This window comes from Accipiter gentilis, chromosome 8, assembly GCF_929443795.1.
Source record: "Accipiter gentilis chromosome 8, bAccGen1.1, whole genome shotgun sequence".
NCBI classification, from domain to species: domain Eukaryota; kingdom Metazoa; phylum Chordata; class Aves; order Accipitriformes; family Accipitridae; genus Astur; species Astur gentilis.
Genome location: NC_064887.1, coordinates 33,104,082 through 33,126,504, shown reverse-complemented (window position 1 = coordinate 33,126,504; position 22,423 = coordinate 33,104,082). Strand labels below are relative to the sequence as shown.

General features: G+C 50.7%; 1 protein-coding gene across 4 annotated transcripts in view; it reads left to right on the top strand.

The window, feature by feature from the left end:
- TNR (tenascin R) overlaps positions 1-22,423 on the top strand; it is an 80,990-nt gene that overhangs the window by 41,342 nt on the left and 17,225 nt on the right. For 3 of the 4 annotated variants that reach the window (XM_049808681.1, XM_049808683.1, XM_049808682.1), the window contains 9 exons: positions 5,832-6,384; positions 9,205-9,681; positions 10,130-10,393; positions 11,203-11,318; positions 13,868-14,018; positions 16,704-16,973; positions 18,761-18,946; positions 21,779-21,868; positions 21,981-22,244. In XM_049808681.1, coding sequence (XP_049664638.1) covers positions 5,892-6,384; positions 9,205-9,681; positions 10,130-10,393; positions 11,203-11,318; positions 13,868-14,018; positions 16,704-16,973; positions 18,761-18,946; positions 21,779-21,868; positions 21,981-22,244 — 2,311 coding nt within the window. In that variant the 5' untranslated portion in view covers positions 5,832-5,891. The remainder of the gene's footprint in view (positions 1-5,831; positions 6,385-9,204; positions 9,682-10,129; positions 10,394-11,202; positions 11,319-13,867; positions 14,019-16,703; positions 16,974-18,760; positions 18,947-21,778; positions 21,869-21,980; positions 22,245-22,423) is intronic. The other variant, XM_049808684.1, reaches the window with a different exon arrangement.

Here is a 22,423-nt window from a genome sequence, read left to right as displayed (position 1 = left end):
ATACACTTGGAGGCTTCCTGCCTGCTTTGCACATGGCCATGCCCCGGGCTCACTCCCACTATTAGCAGCAGCCAGGAGTAAATCCGTCGCGGCGGTCTGGCTTCTGCCAGCTGAGCTCCGGCAGGGAATACATCACAGCTCCAATCAGCCAGCCCTGACACGGCTCAGGGACCGCTGGGTGTTAGCTAATATCTGCCTGCTCCTGCCGTGCCGAGCAAGCAGGCAGCAAACTCTGTTTCTTGATGGTTTGTTGGTCAGCTTTAAGTATGAGTGCCAGTCTGAACTCCAGATAGATCTGATTTTCCAGTTTGCCATCTGCACCAAAAAGCAGGGTTTTGTGGTTTATCCAGCGTTCAGGAAAAGAGCATGCATTAAATGCATATAAATATGCATACATGCACTTATATCTCTATGTGCTCTGGGTAGATTAAAATGTTTTTCACCCAAAACAAAACATTCACTTCATTTTCACATCTTCAGTGACTTCAAAAACATTTCAATACACAATATCTGGCTGGAGAAACAAATTATTTCATTTTTCAAGCATCTTTCCAGGCAGCACTGGAGGGGGGGGTTAACAAAAGCAATTCACCAAAACTAGCATGAAAATAGAAATATTGTTGGACCATCCAAATACTAAATTATCTCCAGCAAAATGCTGGAGATAAAACTGCTGGCATCATCCCCGTTGTGCAGATCTGATGTCCCTGCACCCATCCCGCAGCAGCCCCTGAGGCACAGTTTGCATTTGCTATGTTCCTATTGCTAAGCAATAAAAAAGGGGCTGCAGATGCTGCTGGGGTACTGCATTTCTGGGTGATGCTGCCCCCCCCCCAAAAAGCGCTGCCACACCATTAATGACTTCCTTAGTGCAGCTGTTCCCAGCGTCACCACACACAGGTTCCCTTTCGCATTCCCAGCACCAAGCTGCTCACACGGATACAGCCCATCAGCAAAATGTAAAAATAGCTGAAAATATATAATTAGGGTAGATGCACTGTGGATTTAATTGGGTTTTTCTATTTCTTCCTTCGCTGGCCCATAAGACACAAATCCTGGATGGAGAGAGGCCAGTCAGGAGGGAAAGAGAGCGCTCTGCTGTGGTATGTGTTTGGCAAAAGCCCTCAAATATTTTTCTCAGTTTTATATTGTGTGTATTTTTTATTGATCACCACACAGAAATTGCAGCAGATTGATTCTTTCACAGCTCCCCAAAGTTAAAATGCTTTGGAGCCGAGAGCTCAGTGCCTGCCAAACTTCATAATTAACTTTAATAACTCTTTAATTTGAACTTTAATTCAAACACCCATGTTTCTGGAGGACTGGGGGGGGGGGGAGGGCGGGGAGCAAAGCAAACTAAGGGAAACCAGCTCTGGTAAAATAAAACAGCAGCCCAAAGCTTGTGCTGTGCCAGAGGCAACTGGAGATAAACTGTCCTGTCCTGGGTGCGAGTGGATGGAGATGTGTTGCCCCAGCTCAGTGGAAAGGAAAGGAGAAGACATTGCTGTCAGATGCCAGGAAAATGCTGGGCTCAAAGCTGCCTTCGCTGCCCCAGCTGGGAGGTTTTCCAAGGCCCCCTCCGGGGATGGAGGGACCAAAGTCACCAGCTTGGCGTTTTATCTGAACTTGGTGACAATGAAGGCAAAACTAAAAAAAAAAAAAAGACTAAAATGCACCCCAGGTAAATTTGCCCTAATGCAACTAATTCTATGCGTGAAACAACCACAGAAATTTGCTTCTTTTTCCTCATACAGGGAGAAAGAAAAAATATATAGTCCTGGATCTGTTTGCTCAGTCAATGGTTTCTAATGGTTCTATCTCTTCCCATGGGCAGTGTTAGCTGGGCTGGGAAGTGCAGGGAGGACAGGAGGACAAGGAACCCAAAGCAGTTAATGCAACTTCTCTTCTCCGGTAGACAAGCCTTGAGCTGTCAGACTGTGCGCACAGCCCTGGAGCTCTGCCAGCCAAATCCCTACACTAACCCACCCTGGCTGAGCTCACAGTGATGGGCTCCTTTAGAGAAAACCAAATCATTGACAGGAGGAGCAGGAGACAAAGCAGGACCAGCTAAGGACTGGAGATGACAGACCCCACAAATTTGGCAAGGCTTCAGAGCTGTCAGCCTAAGCCTCCAGGAAGAAGTCAAGGATTAATAGGGCTCTATGGCTCAGATGGTCTGCTGTGCATTGGAGGACACCAAGGAGCATCCTCCTGCCCTGCAGAACCCCATGGATTCCGCCTGGTTTGAGCCACGGACAGCCCGAACTGGACTGACTTTTCACCATTTCACAGCAAAGAGCCCGAACGGTGGCATTAAGCCTGACCCAGCACCTAATCGATGCAGGATTAGTTTTTCTTTCTTTTTTTTTTTCATTCCATGATCCTGTTTCTAATAATAATAAGAAAGAGAAAGCTCCCTTAGCATCATGCCACAGGGACACCACCACCCCCACGGCATCACCCCCTGCCCAAGGCCACCACGTTGAGCAGGGCTGGAGGGGGATGCTGTGACTTGCCACTCAGAAATGAGAGCTGGGCAGCATCCCACCGGTGTCTGCTGTGATGAATATACCGATAAAGAGATTCAGATCAATGAGCCTGGCAGTTTCTAGCAGCAAATGAATGGCTTTCAGTCTATGGGTTAGAGGGTCGTTAACTACCCAACCTGCTCGCTGTCATTAGTGAGCAATCTCCACCGTGCATCTGTTTGCCCCACTTTATCCACCGGCCCATCTCCCACTCCCTCATCTCTGCATCCACCTGGAGCCCTTCTCTCCCCATCCCTTGGCTCCACTTGTGCTCATAAACAGGCTCTGGCATCTCTGTTGAGCCAGGCTGGATCTGACAAACGGGGAGGGGGAGGATTTCATTTCCCCATGTCTAAGCTGCTCCTGTAATCCTGCAAGGAGACTTGCTTTGAAGCTCTGGCCTGGCTCGGAGCAGCTGGCTCATAGCCACAATTACTTCCACTCCAAGCACACACACAAAAAAAAGTGAGTGAGAGGCCAAGGAGTGGATAGTTAGCCTCAAACGCCGAGTCAGTCAAAGGCAGCCAGCGCTAATTAGTCCCTGTGCCTTCCCCTGTCACGGCTGCCCCATTATACAGGGGCAAAAGTCTCTCTGTGGGTCAGCCGGGACCACCCAGGAGCTGCTAGAGAGCGCAGAAGGCAGAGGAGAAATGGGGGGGTTCAGGATCTGAGAGTGCAGCCCCAAATTGCCACTTAGGAAGCATCAATCCCACCCCTCTCACTCCTTCCTGTTGTCATCTCCAGTGCCCTCCTTCTTTCTGTCTTCTGCAACCATGGCCAGAGCCACCATGGAAGCCAAGGGTGAGGAGGAGACTACCCCACCATGAAGTAATTTCCATTTTTCTTGCTTTTTCTAAAGCCAGGAAAAAAAAGAGAGCCTACCAATGGAGTCCCAGGTGCCTGCTCATGAGAAGCAGGCGTTAAGCAGGGAGCTGAGAAGTGCAGCAGAAACATTGCAGTAATATGGGATAATAACCCTGCAAACGCTGTGGGGCTGCTCAATAGTGGTATTTTCTGAGGTAGCGTGGTGTTGTAGGAGAAAAACCAGTAAACAAATATTTTCATTCAGCAGCAGGGAACGGAGGAGGCACAGCCATTCCCCAGGGAACTGGAGAGGAGTTCCAGAGCAGGAGAGTCATTAGAAGTAAGGAAGGGAAGTAATCTGCTCAAGATTATGGCACTGGGAGATACCGGCAAAGTCAGATGCAGTGAGTGACATGTGGATGTGCTGTGGATGACAGCTGAGCATCATGCCAACACCTTCTACCCCCCCCTCCCCGTCCCCCGCAAAAAAAACCCAAAATGAAACCACTGGAGTATCACACCCACTCCGCCAGGCCAGCTCCCACGGCTTGGAGAAGACCCCACATGAGCAGGTTGGAAGCTTCCAGCAAAAGCCATCAGGGGGTCATCCCCACCACCCTGCACCTCATGCTCACCATGGCCAGCAAGCTCTAGTATGGACCAGCTGTGAAATCCCAAGTCCAGACCCTACGGGGTCTGCACTAAATGCAGCTTGGGAGATTTGGCTTTAAGCGGCTTGTTGGAAACACTCAACCTGATGCTCCTTTGCACCTATTCCTATTTCCCAGTTACAGGAACTGGTATAAGAGCTACTGCAATAGGCAGCTGAGTTAGACCAGATTGATGTAACATCTCCTTTTGCCACCAAATGTCCCAGGAGAAGGACCATGTTGTAGCTGGCAGGTGTGGCAATTTGCGCCTCTCCATGTAGTGGCCCTTCAAGGCAGATCCCATCCAAATGGGTCACCCCAGTGCTTAGGGGTTGTAAGTCCTTGAGGTTTTAAGTCCTTCTGAAACCGCATAGTCCCACATGTTTATTCATAGTCTTCAAATCTGTATGAATGGCTAAGCCTTCTTAGAGTCTAAATACAGAGTTATTAATATTACTAAATACAGATTTATTAAAGTTAATTATGAATTAAGGCTGGACACTGCAAGAGCCATGTCTTGGCTTTGAATAATACCTAAACCCCACAACTTCTTGGACCTTTGGTAAAGTTTCTAGTGATGCAGTGAGGAGGTCCTTAGCTCTTTGCACCTTTTTACCAGTACTGTAAAGAGCCTGTCAACCAGATTTAATGTGCGTGCTGCATCTTTTGCACTCCTGGTGTAGAAAGAACCACAAAGCACATCTCCAGTGTTCATCATTCCAGGTCCTACAAACCCAACACAGGTAGCGAGCCGCAAACATGGTGATTTACATTCCCTCCTACAATGCTGCAAGAAATCCAATCAAGCATTTGTAGCTATTAGCTGGAAATCTTTAATTAGCTGTACTGACACCAAAGCAGTGCCAGGGCTCAGCTGAGAGCCTCTAACCACGGCACAACATGCACTCTGAGCAGCCACACTCTAGCAATCCCACTTGGCCTGCATGTAAACTACCTCCTGCAAAGAAAACACAAGGCAAACGGTATCTTTGGGTGCAATGACATTGTAGACACAGCCTCGCCTGCCCATTAGCACTATCCTCTGATGAACCAGGTGGCGATTCCTCATGGCAAACTAGTTGGAGTTAAGTACTGGTCAGCAGACAACAGCCCTGACAAGAGTAATGGGGGTGAATCCATCCCCAACGCAACTGGGCTGGCACTGGTGATTTTAGGCTGGAGATAAATGCGGTCCTCAGAGGCTGGATTACCACCCAGGGGCTCACAATCGATACTGGAACGAGAAGTTGTGCTGTTCCAAATCAAGGCAAGGTTTACCTGTAATCCAGAGCACGGGCAGGGGGTGAAGCTACTTTAATGGGAGGGATTTGTCTGCTCAGAGCGTTGACCTGAACAAGCTGGAGCCTGCATGGTGTAATTTAACGGTGTTTAACATCAAGGCTGCTATTCCTATAGCTACTGGAGGAAGCCTAGCAACCCCAGGCGCAGCTCCTGGGGCATGGGAGACAACCATCACCGTCATCTGTGCGTTAACCCTTTGGACCCTACACACTGTACTGATGCGGCACTGCAAGCCAGTGTTTCTGCTGAAAACATGGGTATTCGGTGCTTTGTTAGTACCAGATTAACTGCTTCCTTAAAAATAAAAAGAAAAATAGCAACAAGAATCTGCCTCTGTCACTGTTCAAGGGCTATGGCAGGGTGTCCCCACCAGCCATGGCCTCCACTCAGTGTTGACTGAGGCTCCACCAAAGCCAGCAGGACTCTGTGTGCGTCGAGTTGGCCCCACATCTCTCTGGATGACTTTGCCCAGAAGGACCTGCCTCTCTATGCTGAGCACAGTTTCAGGGCTAACACCAACCATGCTCTTTTTCTTCTGTGTCCCCAGGTCCTCCGCACGCTTGGCTGACCAAGGCTGGCTTAGAAGGCTCTTCCCTCTTCCAAGAAAATGGGGACTGACAGTGAAAACCCAGTCCTGAGGAACATACTCATCAGCTTCAACTTGCTTCTGCTGGGAGCTGTCCTCAAGCCTTTTGAGTGCCGACTGGAGGCGACAGAGCTGGCCGAGAGGCCAGCAGTGGATGAGGAGGGTGGCCTTGCCAACTGCAGCCCGCCCATCAAAGAGCAGCCCATGGTCTTCCACCACATCTACAACATCAACATCCCTGTGGACAGCTGCTGCTCATCCATGTTCAAGTCTTCAGCCGAGGAGGTGAGTTCAGAAGACGACCGGCTGGCAGAGTACACGGAGCAGACCTCTGACAGCGAGAGCCAGGTCACCTTCACCCACAGGATAAACTTGCCCAAGCAGGCCTGCAAGTGCTCCACCTCCCTTCCGTCCCTGCAGGAGCTGCTGAGCAGGATTGAGATGCTGGAGAGGGAGGTCTCCATGCTCCGGGACCAATGCAACTCCAATTGCTGCCAAGAAAATGCAGCCACAGGTAGTAATGCCATCCTGTTAGCTCTTGCTGGGGACTGAGGGCTCGAGCGAAAGGCAGGAGAAATAAATACAAAAGTGGTGATGCCACTCAGAGTGGCAACAGAGGAAAACCTATATTCACCCATGATGTGGCTGTGGCTTTAGGGGAAAAGCTAGGCTTAGGTCTTCCAAGGCAGGAAAACTCCCGGGAGGGATTTGGTCACTTGAGTCCCCACACCCCACTCACTGCAGAAACCCTGTATTGGCCAGAGCTAAAGCCCCTTTACAGATAAAATTACCACTGGTAAGGGCTGAGCAGGGTGATCTCCCAACCCTGCAGTCCTTCCAAATCTGTTAGAGATCTGCCACTGCTCGTGGGACAGGGAGGAGAGACATAGCTGCTGCTCTCCTAAGCTGTCCCTGGGCTGAAGGCAGCACTGTGGGAGCCAGCAATAAACCCCTTCATCTTGTCTGTAGGAGGAGTAAATGCATATGAAAAGCTGAGTTTAAGAAAAAAAAAAAGAATAAAAAATACAGGGAATAACTTCTGTTGCCATGAAAGATGCAAACAAAACCATCAACAAAGATGGTTTTGCCTTTCTGCAAAGGCACAAAACCATCAACAGGATACTTCATCTGAATAAAAATATGTGTGATTTGTGAAGCTCTCTGAGAGCCCGTATTAGGCTTATGCCATCAATGACAGCCCCTCGTTTCACTGCGGCTATTCCTCAGAGCCAGAGAAGCAGCATGCAGTTGAAACGAGATGGCTTAGGAGAGGTTTGGGCTAGAGGCTGCATTTTGATAGCACAGGACCCAGCATACTGTCGGTTTTCTTGACGTCTCAGGGAGGTTGGTAAGAGGGGCTGTCCCAAGGGGCATCCATCCTTTGCACAGCCCAGCCCTGCTCGGGGTACAGATGCATGAGGGCTCCTTGTGGGAAAAAGCCACCAAGAAAGGAGAGCCACGCAGGGCATTTTTTCTAGGGGAAAACTGCTTTTCAGGCCAAGAACAGCAACAGGGAGGAAGAAAAGTTAAAAGCAACCCTTATCCCCCCAGTGCCCACTGCTGGTTTTTAAGTTTTGCGGGTATTAGTGTGATGTTTCTGGTGGTAACCCCAACTCCCCCTTTAATGTGTAGGACACATCAAAACGAAATGGGTGCAACCCACACTCAGGTCAACAGAGTTGGACCAAAGGTGTGTGGGTCGGGGAGGGAGAAACCAGGATGGTACACGCAGTGGGGTGGCTTGGGCTGACGTCTCCAGTGCCACTGGTGGTAGTAGGTGCATTTCCAGCCGCAGGCTCAGCCCACATCCCCCTGCAGTGCGTTAATAATTAAGACAAAACAGAAAACACACATACGTGCCACCACTGTGTGCAAAACAAGGGTTAAAATCACATAGGAAATGCAGTGGGAAAAACCTGTTTTATAGGAATTAATTTGAAACTCTGATGGGCCTATTTGGGTTACTTGCAACATACGCAGACGGTCCCATTAAACATTCATCACTTGGTGGAGTCTCCACTCCGATTGCAGATGTGCTGAGCTAAAACTGGAGTAGTTTCTTTTATTTTTACCGGAGTTGCTTTCAATTCACTGCAGTGCAAAGGAGATCAGGATCCCTACCCCACCGCCCGAGGCATTTCCCCAAGGAAAGCTGCTCCCTTCCAGCACACTTACAAGCAGCTTCTCTCATCTTTTGATAACTTAACTAGAGGCTGAGATCTGAAGAGATCCTGATCACCATTCCCAGTATTCACAGTTTAGATGGGAAGTGTCCCACAAAGTAACCCAAACAGGTCTGTCTGGCACAGCATGTAACTGAACCCCTTTTACATGAGCATCTACTGCACCTCCCATAGGAAGAGCTGCTCAGATATCTCAGCTAGGATGGAAAACTTAGGGGACACAAAGTCCTGCAGCTTGGGGTCTTCATGGTGCAGAGGTTTCCCAAGGGTTGGAGGAAGCACAGAAAGGGTTTCTGTTCTTCCCTGGTTCACACGAAGAAGGAAAGCAGTAAAAATTAGCAAGGAAAAATTAGCCTGGCTGGGCTAAACCCCAAGCTGGAGCAATGGGTCCATGTTACGGGGCAGAACAGGGGAGCATCGGCAATATCGGAGTGACCGGTGCCTTCGTCCCCGTGCATCCTGCCTTGCCCCAGAGCATCCTGTGCAAGGCTGCCAGGTAAAGGGGAGACATTAGAGGTGGCGAGCATGTGCTTTCCCTGCTTTCCCACAATCCCAGCACACCCAAACCCCTGATACTTTGTGCAAAGCCAACAGCTTCATCTTAATCAGACTCACCAGTATAAGGATGAAGATGATGTCTTTGGGTACATACCTGCTTCTTGTAGGAGGGAGAGTGAGCAGACTGGGATCTCTCACCTACAAAAAGGAACAGTGGGTGGAAAGGAAACAACAGGAGCCATGGCTGGTGCAGTGGGCTTGGCCAGAGAGGGCTTTTTCCCAGCAAGAGGTCTAGGGAGGTTCCCATCGACTGAGTGCTGAGCTGCAGAGAAACCAAAGGGAGCACTTATAACCCAACAAGGCTGATGCACCCATAGCTATGGAGGCCAGCGCTCCCAAGGGGACAGACAAACTCCTGGAGTTCCACCCAAACCCCACCACGAGTCCATATCACCAATTCTGCCCCTGCCAGCCCTAAAGCCACAGGCTCCCCAGAGCTGGGCGTGCTCAACCAGAGGGAGGACCATCCCCTGCTTTCCCCACGTCTTGCTCCCCTTCCCCACAGCCCATCGATGGGCTGACCTGGGACCAACGCTGACCTTTTTCCACCTCCCACCCAGTGGGCTCTGACCCTCGGTCCTGCATCCTTGCAGGGCAGCTGGACTACATCCCACAGTGCAGCGGCCACGGGAACTTCAGCCTGGAGTCGTGCAGCTGCGTGTGCATGGAGGGCTGGGCGGGCAGCAACTGCTCCGAGCCGCGCTGCCCTCGGGGCTGCTCCAGCCGTGGTGTCTGCCTGGAGGGCCAGTGCATCTGCGACAACGACTACGGGGGCGAGGACTGCTCCCAGCTCCGCTGCCCCGCCGGCTGTGGCTCCCGCGGGCTCTGCGTGGATGGCGAGTGCGTCTGCGAGGAGGGTTTCACCGGGGAGGATTGCTCCCAGCTGCGGTGCCCCCGCGACTGCTCGGGGAAAGGCCACTGCGCTAACGGCACGTGCATCTGCTGGGAGGGCTACGTCGGGGAGGACTGCGGGTGGCTGCACTGCCCCAACACCTGCAGCGGCCGTGGGGTCTGCCAGGATGGTCTCTGCATCTGCGAGGAAGGCTACGAAGGGCAGGACTGCTCAGCAGGTAGTGGGGGCATGCATGGGGAGAGCCAGATCCTAATGTATGGGCGAGGGTGCCCAGAACCCCATAGGAGCACCAAGAAGCCTGGGAGAAACCCATACCTGGCAGAGCATGCCACATAGGACCTACTCAAGCCCTGCAGTTTGACTGCCTCCCTGTTGTCCCTGTCCCTAAAGACACCATGGGCAAAAGTTCGGGAGGCGAGCAAAATGCCAGCAAAGTTCATCCCAACGTTGGTGGCAAACCCTCGGTGCAAGAGCAGCTGAAGTCAGGCTCTCCTGAGCTTTTGCCTTGCTATAGCAGTTAATACAACTACAGATAACACATAAGCCCCAGCCCAAAGCCCATGCCCATGTCCCACCAGCAGACCCACGCACCCTTCCCCACGGATGGGTGGGAGGATAAGCCACACACACCCTGACACTCTCCTTACCTCTGCCTTTTCCATCAGTGGCTCCCCCTGAAAACCTGCGAGTGACAGGGATCAGCGACAGCTCCATCGAGCTGACGTGGGACAGCCCCGGGGCAGCTACCGAGTACGTCGTCTCATACCAGCCAGTGGGGCCAGGGGGCACCCAGCTCCAGCAGCGGGTGCCCGGGGACTGGAGCAGCATCACCATCACAGAGCTGGAGCCTGGAGTTGCCTACAATGTCAGCGTCTATGCAGTCATCAGCGATGTCTTGAGCATCCCTGTTACCTCCAAAGTGATGACCAGTAAGTATCCTACTGCACTTGTTGCTTAGTACCTGGATAACCAGAGGTGATGCTCAAGCTGGCTCACATTTTCCATAAAAACCTTCTAGCAGCAGAAAACTGAGCCTTCAAAACAAATGTTGGGCATATTTTTATCCACACTTATATCTGTATGGGGATATAGGAAAGGGGGAAATGTGTCTGCCCTTTGCAGAAAGACTCAGTCCAGATGAAAACTCGAATGACTAAAAATTGAATAAACTTTCAGTGTTTGATTGAAGACCCCAGAATCGGGCCCAAAATATTACAACTTTTTCCTCATAGAAAATATTGCGATATATCACAGAGGTCACAGGTTCTCCTCCCACTCCTGGACAGATTCCCCATAATGAATCCCCATGACATGGGTGATAGTGCAGCAACAGCGAATGCTGCTGTGCATCAGGAGATATGTAGTCCTGACCAGGACTGTGATGCACAGAGTAAAATGAGAGTATCAAGCTGTAATGGCAACCTCCAGAAAGGATCCTGAGAAACTAAAGATACAGAGAGCAGGGGAAAACATAAACTATGCAGACACCTCTTTTGCAACCCCACCTCTCACTCTGTTTGCCCAGTAATGCAGTGGGATGCTTCAGTGTCCAGCAGCCCAGGCACTTTCTTCTTCTCCCTCCAACCCAGAGGGGGGACAAAGAGACTCTGCTAACAGCTACCACAAGGTTCCCCATTTTCGTTGCCCAGATAACAAAACAGCCACAGGGAGCAGGGTGGGGACCAGCAGCACCCGCACACCTGTCCCACCCTGCTCATCACCCTCTGCTCCCTTCCAGACCTCGCCACACCACAGGGGCTGAAGTTCAAGACCATCACAGAGACAACGGTGGAGGTGCAGTGGGAGCCCTTCTCCTTCCCCTTCGACGGCTGGGAGATCAGCTTCATCCCCAAGGTACCGCCGCCACATGCACGGCATTGCGGGGTACACCCAGTCACCCTAAAAACACCGAGTGAGCAGATGCTAAATTAGCTTCCAATTACCCCCCTCCAAAAAACCCAATATCTGTTTGCAATTTGTGTGCTTCACATCGGACAACCCCAAACACCTCAACCTCCAGTTGCCAGCTTGCATTTCCCCAGTAGTCTTTGATGTCAAGACATATATGTCCTCAAAGAAATTCCCCAATAAAATCAAGAGACAAGCATAGAAATAAATAAACCTTCCAGCCTTGCTGCCTCTTGCTGTCACCCCCTCTTTTTCCCTTCCATCTCCTTCATCGTGACCCTTCCGCCTCTTCCTCGCCCCTGCTCTCTGCACGCTAAGCTACCCAAAGCAGCCTGGATCAAACCGAGCAGCCACCGGCTCTCAGACAACAACCTTCAGCATCCCCGAGTCACACGCACAGCTAATTCCTGCCACAGAATTTTAATCACAGTGATGAACAGGTAGAAATGGTGCCAGAAAAGATGAAAGGATGAAAATGTTGCCCTAAATATCGCATATTTTCTATGCGCGACAACAAAAATTGTACATCAAGTATTTCATCTATATTCATAATTTCTACACCATTTAGCCATAAGTATAGCTTCAATTGTATATGGAGCCTCTTTACAAGAGCATTCAAGCCCCAGCAGTAAAAGAAATGCTGATTAAGGGCTCAATTATGACGTTTTCACTTGTACAAAACCCTCGCTGGAGTCAAAGGCAGCTCTGGGCAGCGGAGAACTGCAGAACTTGGCCCCAAAGTTTTAAATGCTCTTAGCTGTAATGTATCATTATACAGCATGAAGAAAGGGCCCGATTGCTTTAAATAACTCATTCCCTCATTTCCAAAAAGGCTACAAGGATCTGGGTGCAATTTTGGGTACATCCACGTGCAAATTGTGTCGGAAGTCAAAGTTCAGGTAGTGCAAGTATAAACACCGGGATAATTTTCATCCACCATTGGGATAAAAGCCAAAAAAATAAGGCTATGTCAGGGAAGAGCTTTTGGTAGCAAAAAATAGCTATCTTTCAAACATTTCACTGATACTCGGGAATTAAGCTTAACAGCATCCCCCTGAAGCAGATACATGCAGATATATCCATTTTAGGGAGAGGAATTGATGGGATAGAAACAAAATTCTCCCTGCAGGATAATCAACGATAGTTTTTTCTCAAGCCAGACCAAAAATACAAACTGTTGGTTCTCCTTTCCATTTTTTAAGCTTAAAACTTAAAACCATGTGGAAACATTTCAGAATTTAAAGGAAGATGTAAGGTACAAAAGGATGGCTGTTCCTGGATGCATGCTTTTGGGGTGGGGAAGGGATGTAGCTCACAGGGTTCGAAGTTCTTGCATCCATCGGTCAAGCGCATGGTCCTGCGCCCTAAAGGCACAGTCATGCTCCTGCCCGTCAGCTGCTGAAATTGGACTCTCTCAAGTCTCCATCACCAGCTTTTCTCCTACAATAAGGCAGAGGGTGCCGTCTCTTTAACTGCCTGGAAGCAACACTCCCTTGGGCAAATGCTAAACCATTGCCACACCCCAAATAAAACCAAACCCTAGTCCCAGAGGCTAAAAACAACAGTTAGAACAGCAGCATCACAAATAATCTCTATGAGCAAAATGGAGCTCCACGTTCCCCAAAACTGGGTGAAAGGATGCTAATTTGGTCCTCAGCATCCCTGTGAGGATGCTCGCACTCTCCCGCAGAGCAATCCTCCTTCTGTGGTCCCTGCGATGCTCTTGCTCCCTGAAAGTCGGGTCGGGCAGGGATTGCCCATCTGCTGCGTGCACAGGGGATGGGGGCAGGGGGAAGATGAAGTGGAGACAGATTTAGAAAAGGAAATTAGGAAAGGTAAGATGGCAATTTATGGCTAAAATGGAAGATTTCCTGTTTAATGAGAAAAGAGATGAATATGAATTGAGAGCTGTGTGCAAAGATTTGTTTAGCGTGTTATTAGTGAAGACAGCAGCAAGAAAAGATCCTTTGTCCAAACACTGGCAGGAAAGGTGACATTTGCAGTTGCTGAAAGCCTTACAGTTTTTTAGAGCAAAACCACAAAGTATAATGAGTTTAATAAAGATACTTAAAAAGCAGGGGATGCAAAATAAAGACCTTACAGTTTCATACTTGTATAGGAACAACAGAAGGCTCCTGGCACCTGAATAGCAGGGAAAAGGAGTCCAGCCCAGGCTTTGGTTTTATTATTTTTTCTCTTCTAGAGAACAGCAGACACACAGATGGCAAAATACAGAAGTTGGGAGGCGGGGGGGAGAGAAGGGATGGGGGATGATTTCTCAGCCCAGCAATGGGGGTGCTCCACGCTTGGTGGGTGACTTCACCCTGGGTTTCTGCACCTCCATGGTGGGATATGTCAGGGCGAGGATGCAATCTGGGGACCCAGGGCTGGGTGTGGAAGGTTGCAATGTGGGGTGCACCTCCTCTCCATGCATCAGTCCCCCCAAAACACCTTTTTTGTTCATTTTTTTAATGCTTATTTCTACTCCCCGGCAGAATAATGAGGGCGGTGTGATCGCCCAGCTCCCCAGCACTGTCACCACCTTCAACCAGACGGGGCTGAAGCCAGGGGAAGAGTACACTGTCACTGTGGTCGCCCTGAAGGAACAAGCCAGGAGCCCTCCCACCTCCGACAGCATCTCAACCCGTGAGTGAGCCTGACCCTGGGCAGCACGGCAGTGCCCAGGGCTTGGTCCCCAAAATAAGGTCCCATCAGCGAAAGCAGCCTGACACTGCATGGGCAGGGATAAAACTAGCACTAGCCAACTGCTCAAGCTACAGGTGCATCGCAGCAACAGCTTCTTCGTGAGGTATTTTGTCCCTCTCCCTCCCAAATTACTGTGAGCGCAGAAACCGTGGTGAGGTTAATGGGGTTAGGAGTGAAGGCTCAGGGCCACTTTTCTTATATAGCTCGATAAATTCCTCTTCTTCACTAATCTCACATTTTGGAGGCTGGACGCCTCCAAGAAATATCTCTATAAATGTATTGCCTATTCATATATAACAGATTAAAACTCCCACCTGCTTTTGTGCCACTAAATGCCCTCTACTCCCACCAATTCAGGCAAATCAGGCAGCAGGGCAGGGAGCCAGGAGCAACAGCACATCCCTTCCTAGCCAATTTATTTGGCTGGTCACTGGTCCATCCCATAGGCTAGAGGAAATTCAACTGGGTCTTCTCCTTGCCGAAGGAGACATGGCAATGGGCAGAGCTCACAGGGGAGAAGAGGCTCTCCACACCAGATCTGCTGCAGTCTGCCTTGGCAGCCAGGCAGACACCTGCCTCCATCCAAGCTGTTGCAAACGGAAACAGCATTTAAATAGCTGCCGGAGGGTTATATCGAGGTGATGCTCTCTCCAGGCTGCTAATTTGAGGCAACGGTGAAAGTGAAGGGAGGGTCCCTCCACCAGCAGCAGCTTGCTGCAGGTCTGAGCTTCCTTGGCACAGTCCTCTCCTCCCGCTCTGCCTCCATGCTCAGCTCGATGTAGCTTAACAGAGACATCTCCTGGTCAAGCCCAAATCTTATTTTCCCTAGGAAGTCAGCAAAAAACATAAAGAGAGGCTGGTACTTCAAACTCAGTGGTTGACCTTTGCAGGGGAGCACAAATGGAGGGGTGGGCTTCCAGCTCTCTGCTCCGTGAAGGCGTCCCCATGTTGGTGTGTCTGCCTTCCTCTGCAGTGCCCCCATAGCTCTGCCCCCATCATCCTCATTCTGCCTCAACACCTTGTGCCGGGATCAAGGAGCAAGGCATGGTTTCATGCTGCACAGCTTAGTAGAACTTGATGTTCCCCAGCATCACTTGGATGACTGGACAATATGAGGTAGTTGGAGATTCAGGGTCTGGATAAGCATGACCTGGTCCTGGCCAAGCTGGACACCCAGCTCCTACCTAAACACCATGCTTCCCAGCTGTCCTCCCTTCTCTGTTGCTGTTTTGCCCCCAGACCTCACCCTACTGCTCCCAATTCCACACGTCTTTTTCTAACCCCCCCCTGGTCCTTTCTACCCCTGCCCACGCACATGTCCCCCAGAACTTCCCACCCTGGGGTGCAGCATTTAGCACATCTTTATTGTATAGTGTCATTTTCTAATATATACTGTATATTAGATGTATTTGCATGCAGTACAGCCTGAATTACAGAACCGGCGTGGGTTTTTTCACCCACCTTGTGATCATGTAAGTGATAAAACGGACTGCCAAGCAGGCTCCGTGCATCAACGCTGCCGTGGCACAGGAGCGATGGCCAGGCCTCCCCATCCATCCATCCATCCGTGCAGTGGTTAGGTCCTACTGGATTCAAAGCACCCATCACCCGGACTTGAGCCTATGATTTCCAGAGGTCAAATGTTGGTGGATCCAGAGGAGGGAAGGGCCTGATTCTCTGCAAAAGAAAGCAGAAATGTCCAAAATGGTCTCCCAGTAGATCCCTGGTAAGAATTTAGTTAAAACCCCTTTTTCTGAGAGGGTTTGATGGACACCCACCATAGCCCCACACCCAGCTAGTTATGAAGACTTGCCAGAGCAGTTGCATTTTCTCCTCTCTCCCCACTGATAAGACATCAACAGCTTTACGAGCTGATCCCTCAGCTTAATGACAAACCAGGAGCTGGCACTGAAGCAGGAACATTTTTAGAGACATTCCTCAGTTCTCAATGCTTGGATCAGTCCTTGGCCCCACATTATTTAACACATTGTCAACGCCTTTCAAAAGACATAATATTGTTGCTGATAAATTTTGCCAGTGATGGGAAGGCTTAGAAAAGAGTAAATTGAGTGGAAGGAGATCATCGATAAAAGCAGTTTGAATGGCTAAAAGAGCTGGGCATAAAGGAATACTATATGTTTTTCAATGCATCGTGAAGTACGAGCAGTTATCTAGGAGCAAAGAAAGTGGACTGCAGTTAGACATAGGAGGTTTTATCCTGGGAGATGCCACCTGGAAAAGCTGGGGAGGAATTGTTGCTGATAACCAGCTCGAGAGAAGGGCATGAGACGCATTGTAATGGGCATTGATGGGAGACTGCTGGGTCCTGCTCTGGTGTCCATAGCTCAGGAGAGACGTTGGTGAAGTGGAGAGGGTTCAGGAAAGAGCCAGGAGATTGGGACAAGGGACTGGGAACCCACCAGGACCAAATGCCCTGAGTACTTTGGGGCAGGGGGTCACATCTCTTGCCTATGCCACCTCTCTGCCTTGTCCCCAGCTGCTAATTCAGGCTACTCTGAAGGTCGGGTTGAAGCATCCCTGAAGCTTGGTGTCCCCAAAGCTGCCACCTTTCCCCATCCAACTCTCCCGAAATAACAGGTTCCTGTTTCCCCCCCTCCTCCGCAGTCATCGATGGCCCAACACAGATCCTGGTGCGGGACGTCTCCGACACAGTAGCCTTCGTGGAGTGGACACCGCCGCGCGCCAAGGTGGACGCCATCCTGCTGAAGTACGGGCTGGTGGACGGGGAGGGCGGGAGGACCACCTTCCGCCTGCAGCCCCCCCTCAGCCAGTACTCCCTGCAGGCCCTGCGCCCTGGCGCCCGCTACCACCTCGCTGTCAGCGCCCTCCGGGGTGCCAACGAGAGCCGGCCAGCCCTCGCCCAGTTCACCACAGGTAGCTAGCTGGCTTTGCTAGGAGAACTGGCACGAAATTTTTAAGCCTCGAGCAAGCATGGGCAGATGGCTTGCTGCAGTCTGCAGAAGGGCTGTCCTGCAACGAGCATGGGGTTCTGCGTATCCAGAGCCAAATCGAGGGGGGTTTGCATCTGGAATTTAGTGGTACCTGGTTTCTCCCTGGCACAAGTGAGCTGGGCTTGTACTGGGAGGAACCAGTGCAACGAAAACATGATGGTTAAGATGCAGGTCTGACTGGAGACACCTGGATGCAGGTGCCTCGCATCCCGTCACAGTCCCGGTGCAGAGCAAACGATTCAGCTCACCCTAATACACACACCCTAAAACCACCCTGTGAGCCCCCCTCCACTAGTGCCTATGTTTCTGTTTAGTCCCTAAACCTCCAGTATAACAGGTCTTCTTCATGCCTTGTGCCCCACAGGAATGCTCACACGGTCCCCAGGGCAGCCCAGGTGATCCCAGATGCCAGCGACCAGGCAGATGACTCAAACCCCCACATTTAGATGACAACCCCTGAGCAAACCCCACCTTGGCCACATCCTGCTGCAGCTTCAAGACTGAACCTGCTGCCTGGGACACATGTCCCCACCAGCTTCAGTGTCCATTCAGACCCACAGCTTAGCTTGAGCCCATGGCTAAAACTTTAAAACCCAGCAGTTTACACCCTTAATAGCACCCATAGATCAATGTGCAATTCTCAAAAGCACCAAAACAGCAAGCACAGGTCTGAATTCAAGGCGATGCTCACTCCCATTCAGCACGAAGACCCAAGGCAGATGCCTTGCCTGAGGAATCAGCAGACAAGTGGCTGAAAGCAGCCCAGTCAGAAATGTGGCTATCTTATTTTATATCTTCTCTGAATACCCTAACTGGTCGGTAAAACTTTAATTAATGTTAAGCCTGCAGATAGCTAACAGGTTTAATTTACCGTGCCATAAAGGAGGAGGTAGAGCTCATATTTCAGTGCTGGTTTATGGTATATAAATTACTTGTCATGTACATTATTGGTGGATACTAGGCTCCTACTATAATAACTGCGGTGTGTGAATTGTGTGTGTATATATCTCTATAGATAAATATTTCGGATGAGATGTTCACCCCGACTGATTTGCTGCGTTGGCCTTCCTTGCTTTATTTCTAAAAGGCAACATACAAAATCCCCCCTCTAAACTCAGATCCATCAAGGAGCAGTAATTACCCCCTGTCTGCTGGTGCCCAGCCCCTGCCCAGCACCAGCCCGTCGCTCACCAGAGAGGTTTATTGTGCAAACCAGAGCAGATTCAGCACACAGCCTCAGCAGCACTAATAAACAAACCCTTTGGGCAATGTCTGAGTGTGAATGAGCCTGTAAAGATGCTCGAGGTTCTTCTAAGAGCAGTTCAGGCCAATGCGTGACTGCTACAGTGCCCTTTTTCTCTTATGTACATTGCCTCAGTTTCCCTTACTCTAATACAAGGGGAAAACACTTTTCTTTTTAAATAACATGCAATTAGCTCCCGAAGCAACTTACTGAGGGATGCTGTGAATGCCCCAGCACTTGCGTCGGTCTCGTGGGTGGCATCTCCCAGCCTGTGCTGAGCAGGAGGTGAGAGCTGATGCCCCAGCCCTTTCTGCGGGGACGGGCCCTGGGGAGGAGGGACAGCACATGGGACTTCATGGACATCACACCCGGGTACCCCTCCACTGCTGTTTAGCCATGCCAAGGCTACGGGGTGCATTCCTGGTCCCCAGCGGTGAGACAGTGCCTCTCTCCCTTGTGTTGCACAGAGATCGATGCCCCCAAGAACCTGCGGGTGGGCTCGCGGACGCCCGCCAGCCTTGAGCTCGCCTGGGACAACAGCGAGGCCGAGGCGCACAGCTACAGGGTGGTCTACAGCACCCTGGCCGGGGAGCACTACCATGAAGTCCTGGTGCCACGCGACACCGGTCCCACCACCCGGGCCACCCTCGCAGGTATGCGTGCACCCACACACCCTTCCTCCCCCTCCTCCTCCTCTCAAGCAGGTAGGGTAATGGAGAGCCCAAATCAGCACCAATGCTCAGTTGCCCTTATGCTGGCACATATTTAAGGCTGTTTTGGAGTTTACTAGTTACCAGAGAGAAGGTTTTCCTTGGAATGAAGCTCGTTTTCCCCTCTGTGGATCTGGATTTGGGCGCTGATTATCCACAAGCTGAGCGATGCACCTCCAAGCAATGTACCTCCAAGCGATGCACCTCCAGCAAGGGTCTGTCCAGGTGCCAAATAGAGCTGGCAAGGAGCAACGTGAGAAATGGGGAGAGGAAGCCTTTTTAGGCTGATCTAGAGGAAAACACTATTTCACCCTTCTTTTTTTCCCTTGCTGAGAAAGAGCCGCAGGCACCAATGCCCCGTAGGCAGTGACGGGGAGCCAGGCTGCCCGAGTTCATTGCCTTTTTCCAAATCAGGCACAAAGCAGACACAAATCCAGGGATGTTATTTTGAGCAAGTCCTTCAAGCAGTACATTATTCAGGCCAGCACAGGGGGGTGCCACCGGGGGCTGGAAACACCACCCACCTCCCACTGCCAGGAAAGTCCCAAACACCTTTTGCGGCAACACAGCAAAACACCATGTGAGATCTAGTTTCCTTTTTTTCAACTACAACTCCTTGCCTGCCAGATTTGCTGGTCTGGTGGCATTTTTTTGAGCAAAGAAAAGACTTACACCCTTACAAAAAAAGATCACTCATTCAGCTTGAAGCTCTTCAGCATGGCAGGACACCAGGTTGTTCCACGTTGACTCTCTTTGCCCACCTGAGACCTCCCCAAAGAGGGCTCAGGCATCTCTGCCACATGGAACTGTAGGAGTAAGTTCAGTGGGAAAGTCGAATGTGAAGTTACAGGCACAGGGGCACCAAGTCACAAGAAAGGCTGGAGGGCAGGAAAGCAATTAGAGCAGTTAGCTTGAAAAGTGTGGTATGCAGGAAAAAAGAAAAATGTTAGGGATAGTTTGTGCTGCGTTCGTTATGAGGACATGCATGGAGAAGCAGGATGAGATCGGGGACCCAGTGCTGGTCACCTGCTAGCTTTCCTCTAGGACTTGTACTGCCTTTCAAGGTGAGAAGGAGCATTAAAAATGGGCCAAATGTCCCTCCTTGGGGCAAAGGTGTAACACTACCCCAGTGACCCAAACTGTGATGACACCCATGGCAGAGCCCGAGCTTGCCTTGGAGGACATGACAGCCTGAAAGCTCTTGTTTTTCTCAATAAAAATAAAAAAAGCTGCCAGGTCTCTCCCAGACTCAGGCAGGGCTACAAGAAACTCTGCCAGAGCAAGCTCCAGAGATGCAGAGGCTTAAGTCGACAGTGGTGAACAATTTTTATATAGTGCCTCCATCATCACCTAAGTGCATTGCTTCTAGTTCCCAGCGTACTATGTGATAAACAAACAATTTCTTAAAAAAGATCTAATCATAGCAGAAAATAACCCCCAAAAACATTCTGCTGGCAAAAAAAAGCTAGGATAGCCATAGTATGAATGGCACATGAGCCTCTCCCATAGCTCCATTACACACGTGGTAGTCCTGTCCTCCAAAGTTTTGTTGCACGTGGTACAAAGCCCGTTGGGATGGATTTCCAGCCACCTGGGATGTGGTGCAATCCATGGTGTGAAAGCAACCAGTGATTCCTTCAGCCGCCTTTATTTGCCTGCTGGAAAAGCAGTGAGGAATGACGCTGAGCAGAGCTTATCAAAGATTTAAGCTTAAAAATACAGCAAGCCTTGCCATGCCCCGTATGTCTCTCTTCAAAATCAGCATTTGCACAGAAATATCCATAATTTTGCTCTACCCAAAAGAGCTGGGAGAGAAAAGGCATCGTTTTATATGGTCCTGCTCATTTCTTCCTTCTCCTCTGCCTTTCTCCCAGGCTCTTCTCCTCCTTTCCAGGATACTTCTGACACTTATTGGGCAAGGGTGAAGGAGGTCCATCTCCCACCCCCAGCAACGAGACTGTGCCATAGCAAGAGGAGAGGAGCAGGGGATGGGGGCTTCCCTCCTTCCTGGCCTCTCAGGGAAGGTTTAGTGGCTTCAGGGGATGCTGTCCCTGGGCAAGGCAGGGTAAGGCCAGACTGGAGGGTTTATGGCTTTCTCTAATCCCATGGGAAAGATCATGAAGTGCAGGGGTGAGGGGAATAAAGCTGCCAGCAGCCACGCAGAAGTGACAGGCAGAGGCAGGAGATGTCTCACAGAGATAAAACACCGATCAGCAAGAGGTGCACATGAAAGGAGCTGGATGAGCTCCATTCCCATGTCCCTTGAGAGGTACCATAGGATACGTCCACCCCTAGGAGCGGCACTTGATTCGGCTCCCAGAAAGACTGCACCTTTCCTAATTAATGTGCATTTCATTTACTCTGCATAATTTATTTCTCTTTGAGACAGCAGCCCTGTGACAATATTTGAAGTTGAATCACTTTGGAAACAAATATAGCTACTTTATCATTCCCATCTCAGCTAACAAACACACAATTTCTGTCTTGATGCCACCAATTACAGCGGACCTCAGCAACAACTTTAAAAAATTGCTTATTTCTGAGCTAGAATAATCAAAATTCCCTGTCCAAAGGCATCCACAGGGCTTTTTAAAAAGGCTCAGCTCTTCTGCAGTGCACGGAGCAACTGCTGACCTGTGGGAGGGCTGCTTACCCCAGGGATGCTCAGGAGGGTCCCCCCTGTCCCTGGCCGTGGGAGGTGGGGGGGTTGCACCCTGAGGCCATCCACCCAGCCAGGCTTTCACGCCCCTTCGTGTCTTTTGCACACCGTGGCAGATCTGGTGCCAGGAACAGAGTACGGCATCGGGATTTCGGCCGTGATGGACAGCCAGCAGAGCGTGCCGGCGACCATGAATGCCAGAACCGGTAAGTTTGGCCCCATTGCGTGCTCCAAGCACAGCTGGCTCCTACTGCTCAGATGTCTCCATGTAAAAGTCCATGGATGGGGACAAAGGTCTGTACCAACCCTCTCCCACAGAGCTTGACAGCCCCCGGGACCTCCTGGTGACAGCCTCCACAGAGACATCTATCTCGCTGGCCTGGACCAAAGCCACAGGTCCCATTGACCACTACCGTGTCACCTTCACTCCTGCCTCTGGGATGGCCTCCGAAGTGACGGTGCCCTGGGACAAGTCACAGCTCACCCTCTCGGAGCTGGAGCCCGGGACGGAGTACACCATCTCCATCATTGCTGAGAGGGGACGCCAGCAGAGCCTGGAGGCCACTGTGGATGCCTTCACAGGTAGAGAAAGACAAGTTTGGATGGGGCCAAGGGCACAGACCACCACCCAATGTTGGCACTTCTGCCAGCCCACTGTGTCCCCAGCGCCGAAACTCTTGAGGTCGTGATGGGGATGAGAGCTGGGGGCAATGCAGCCACGTGGGAGCAGGTCCATTGACCTCAGAAGAAGGATGGCCCTA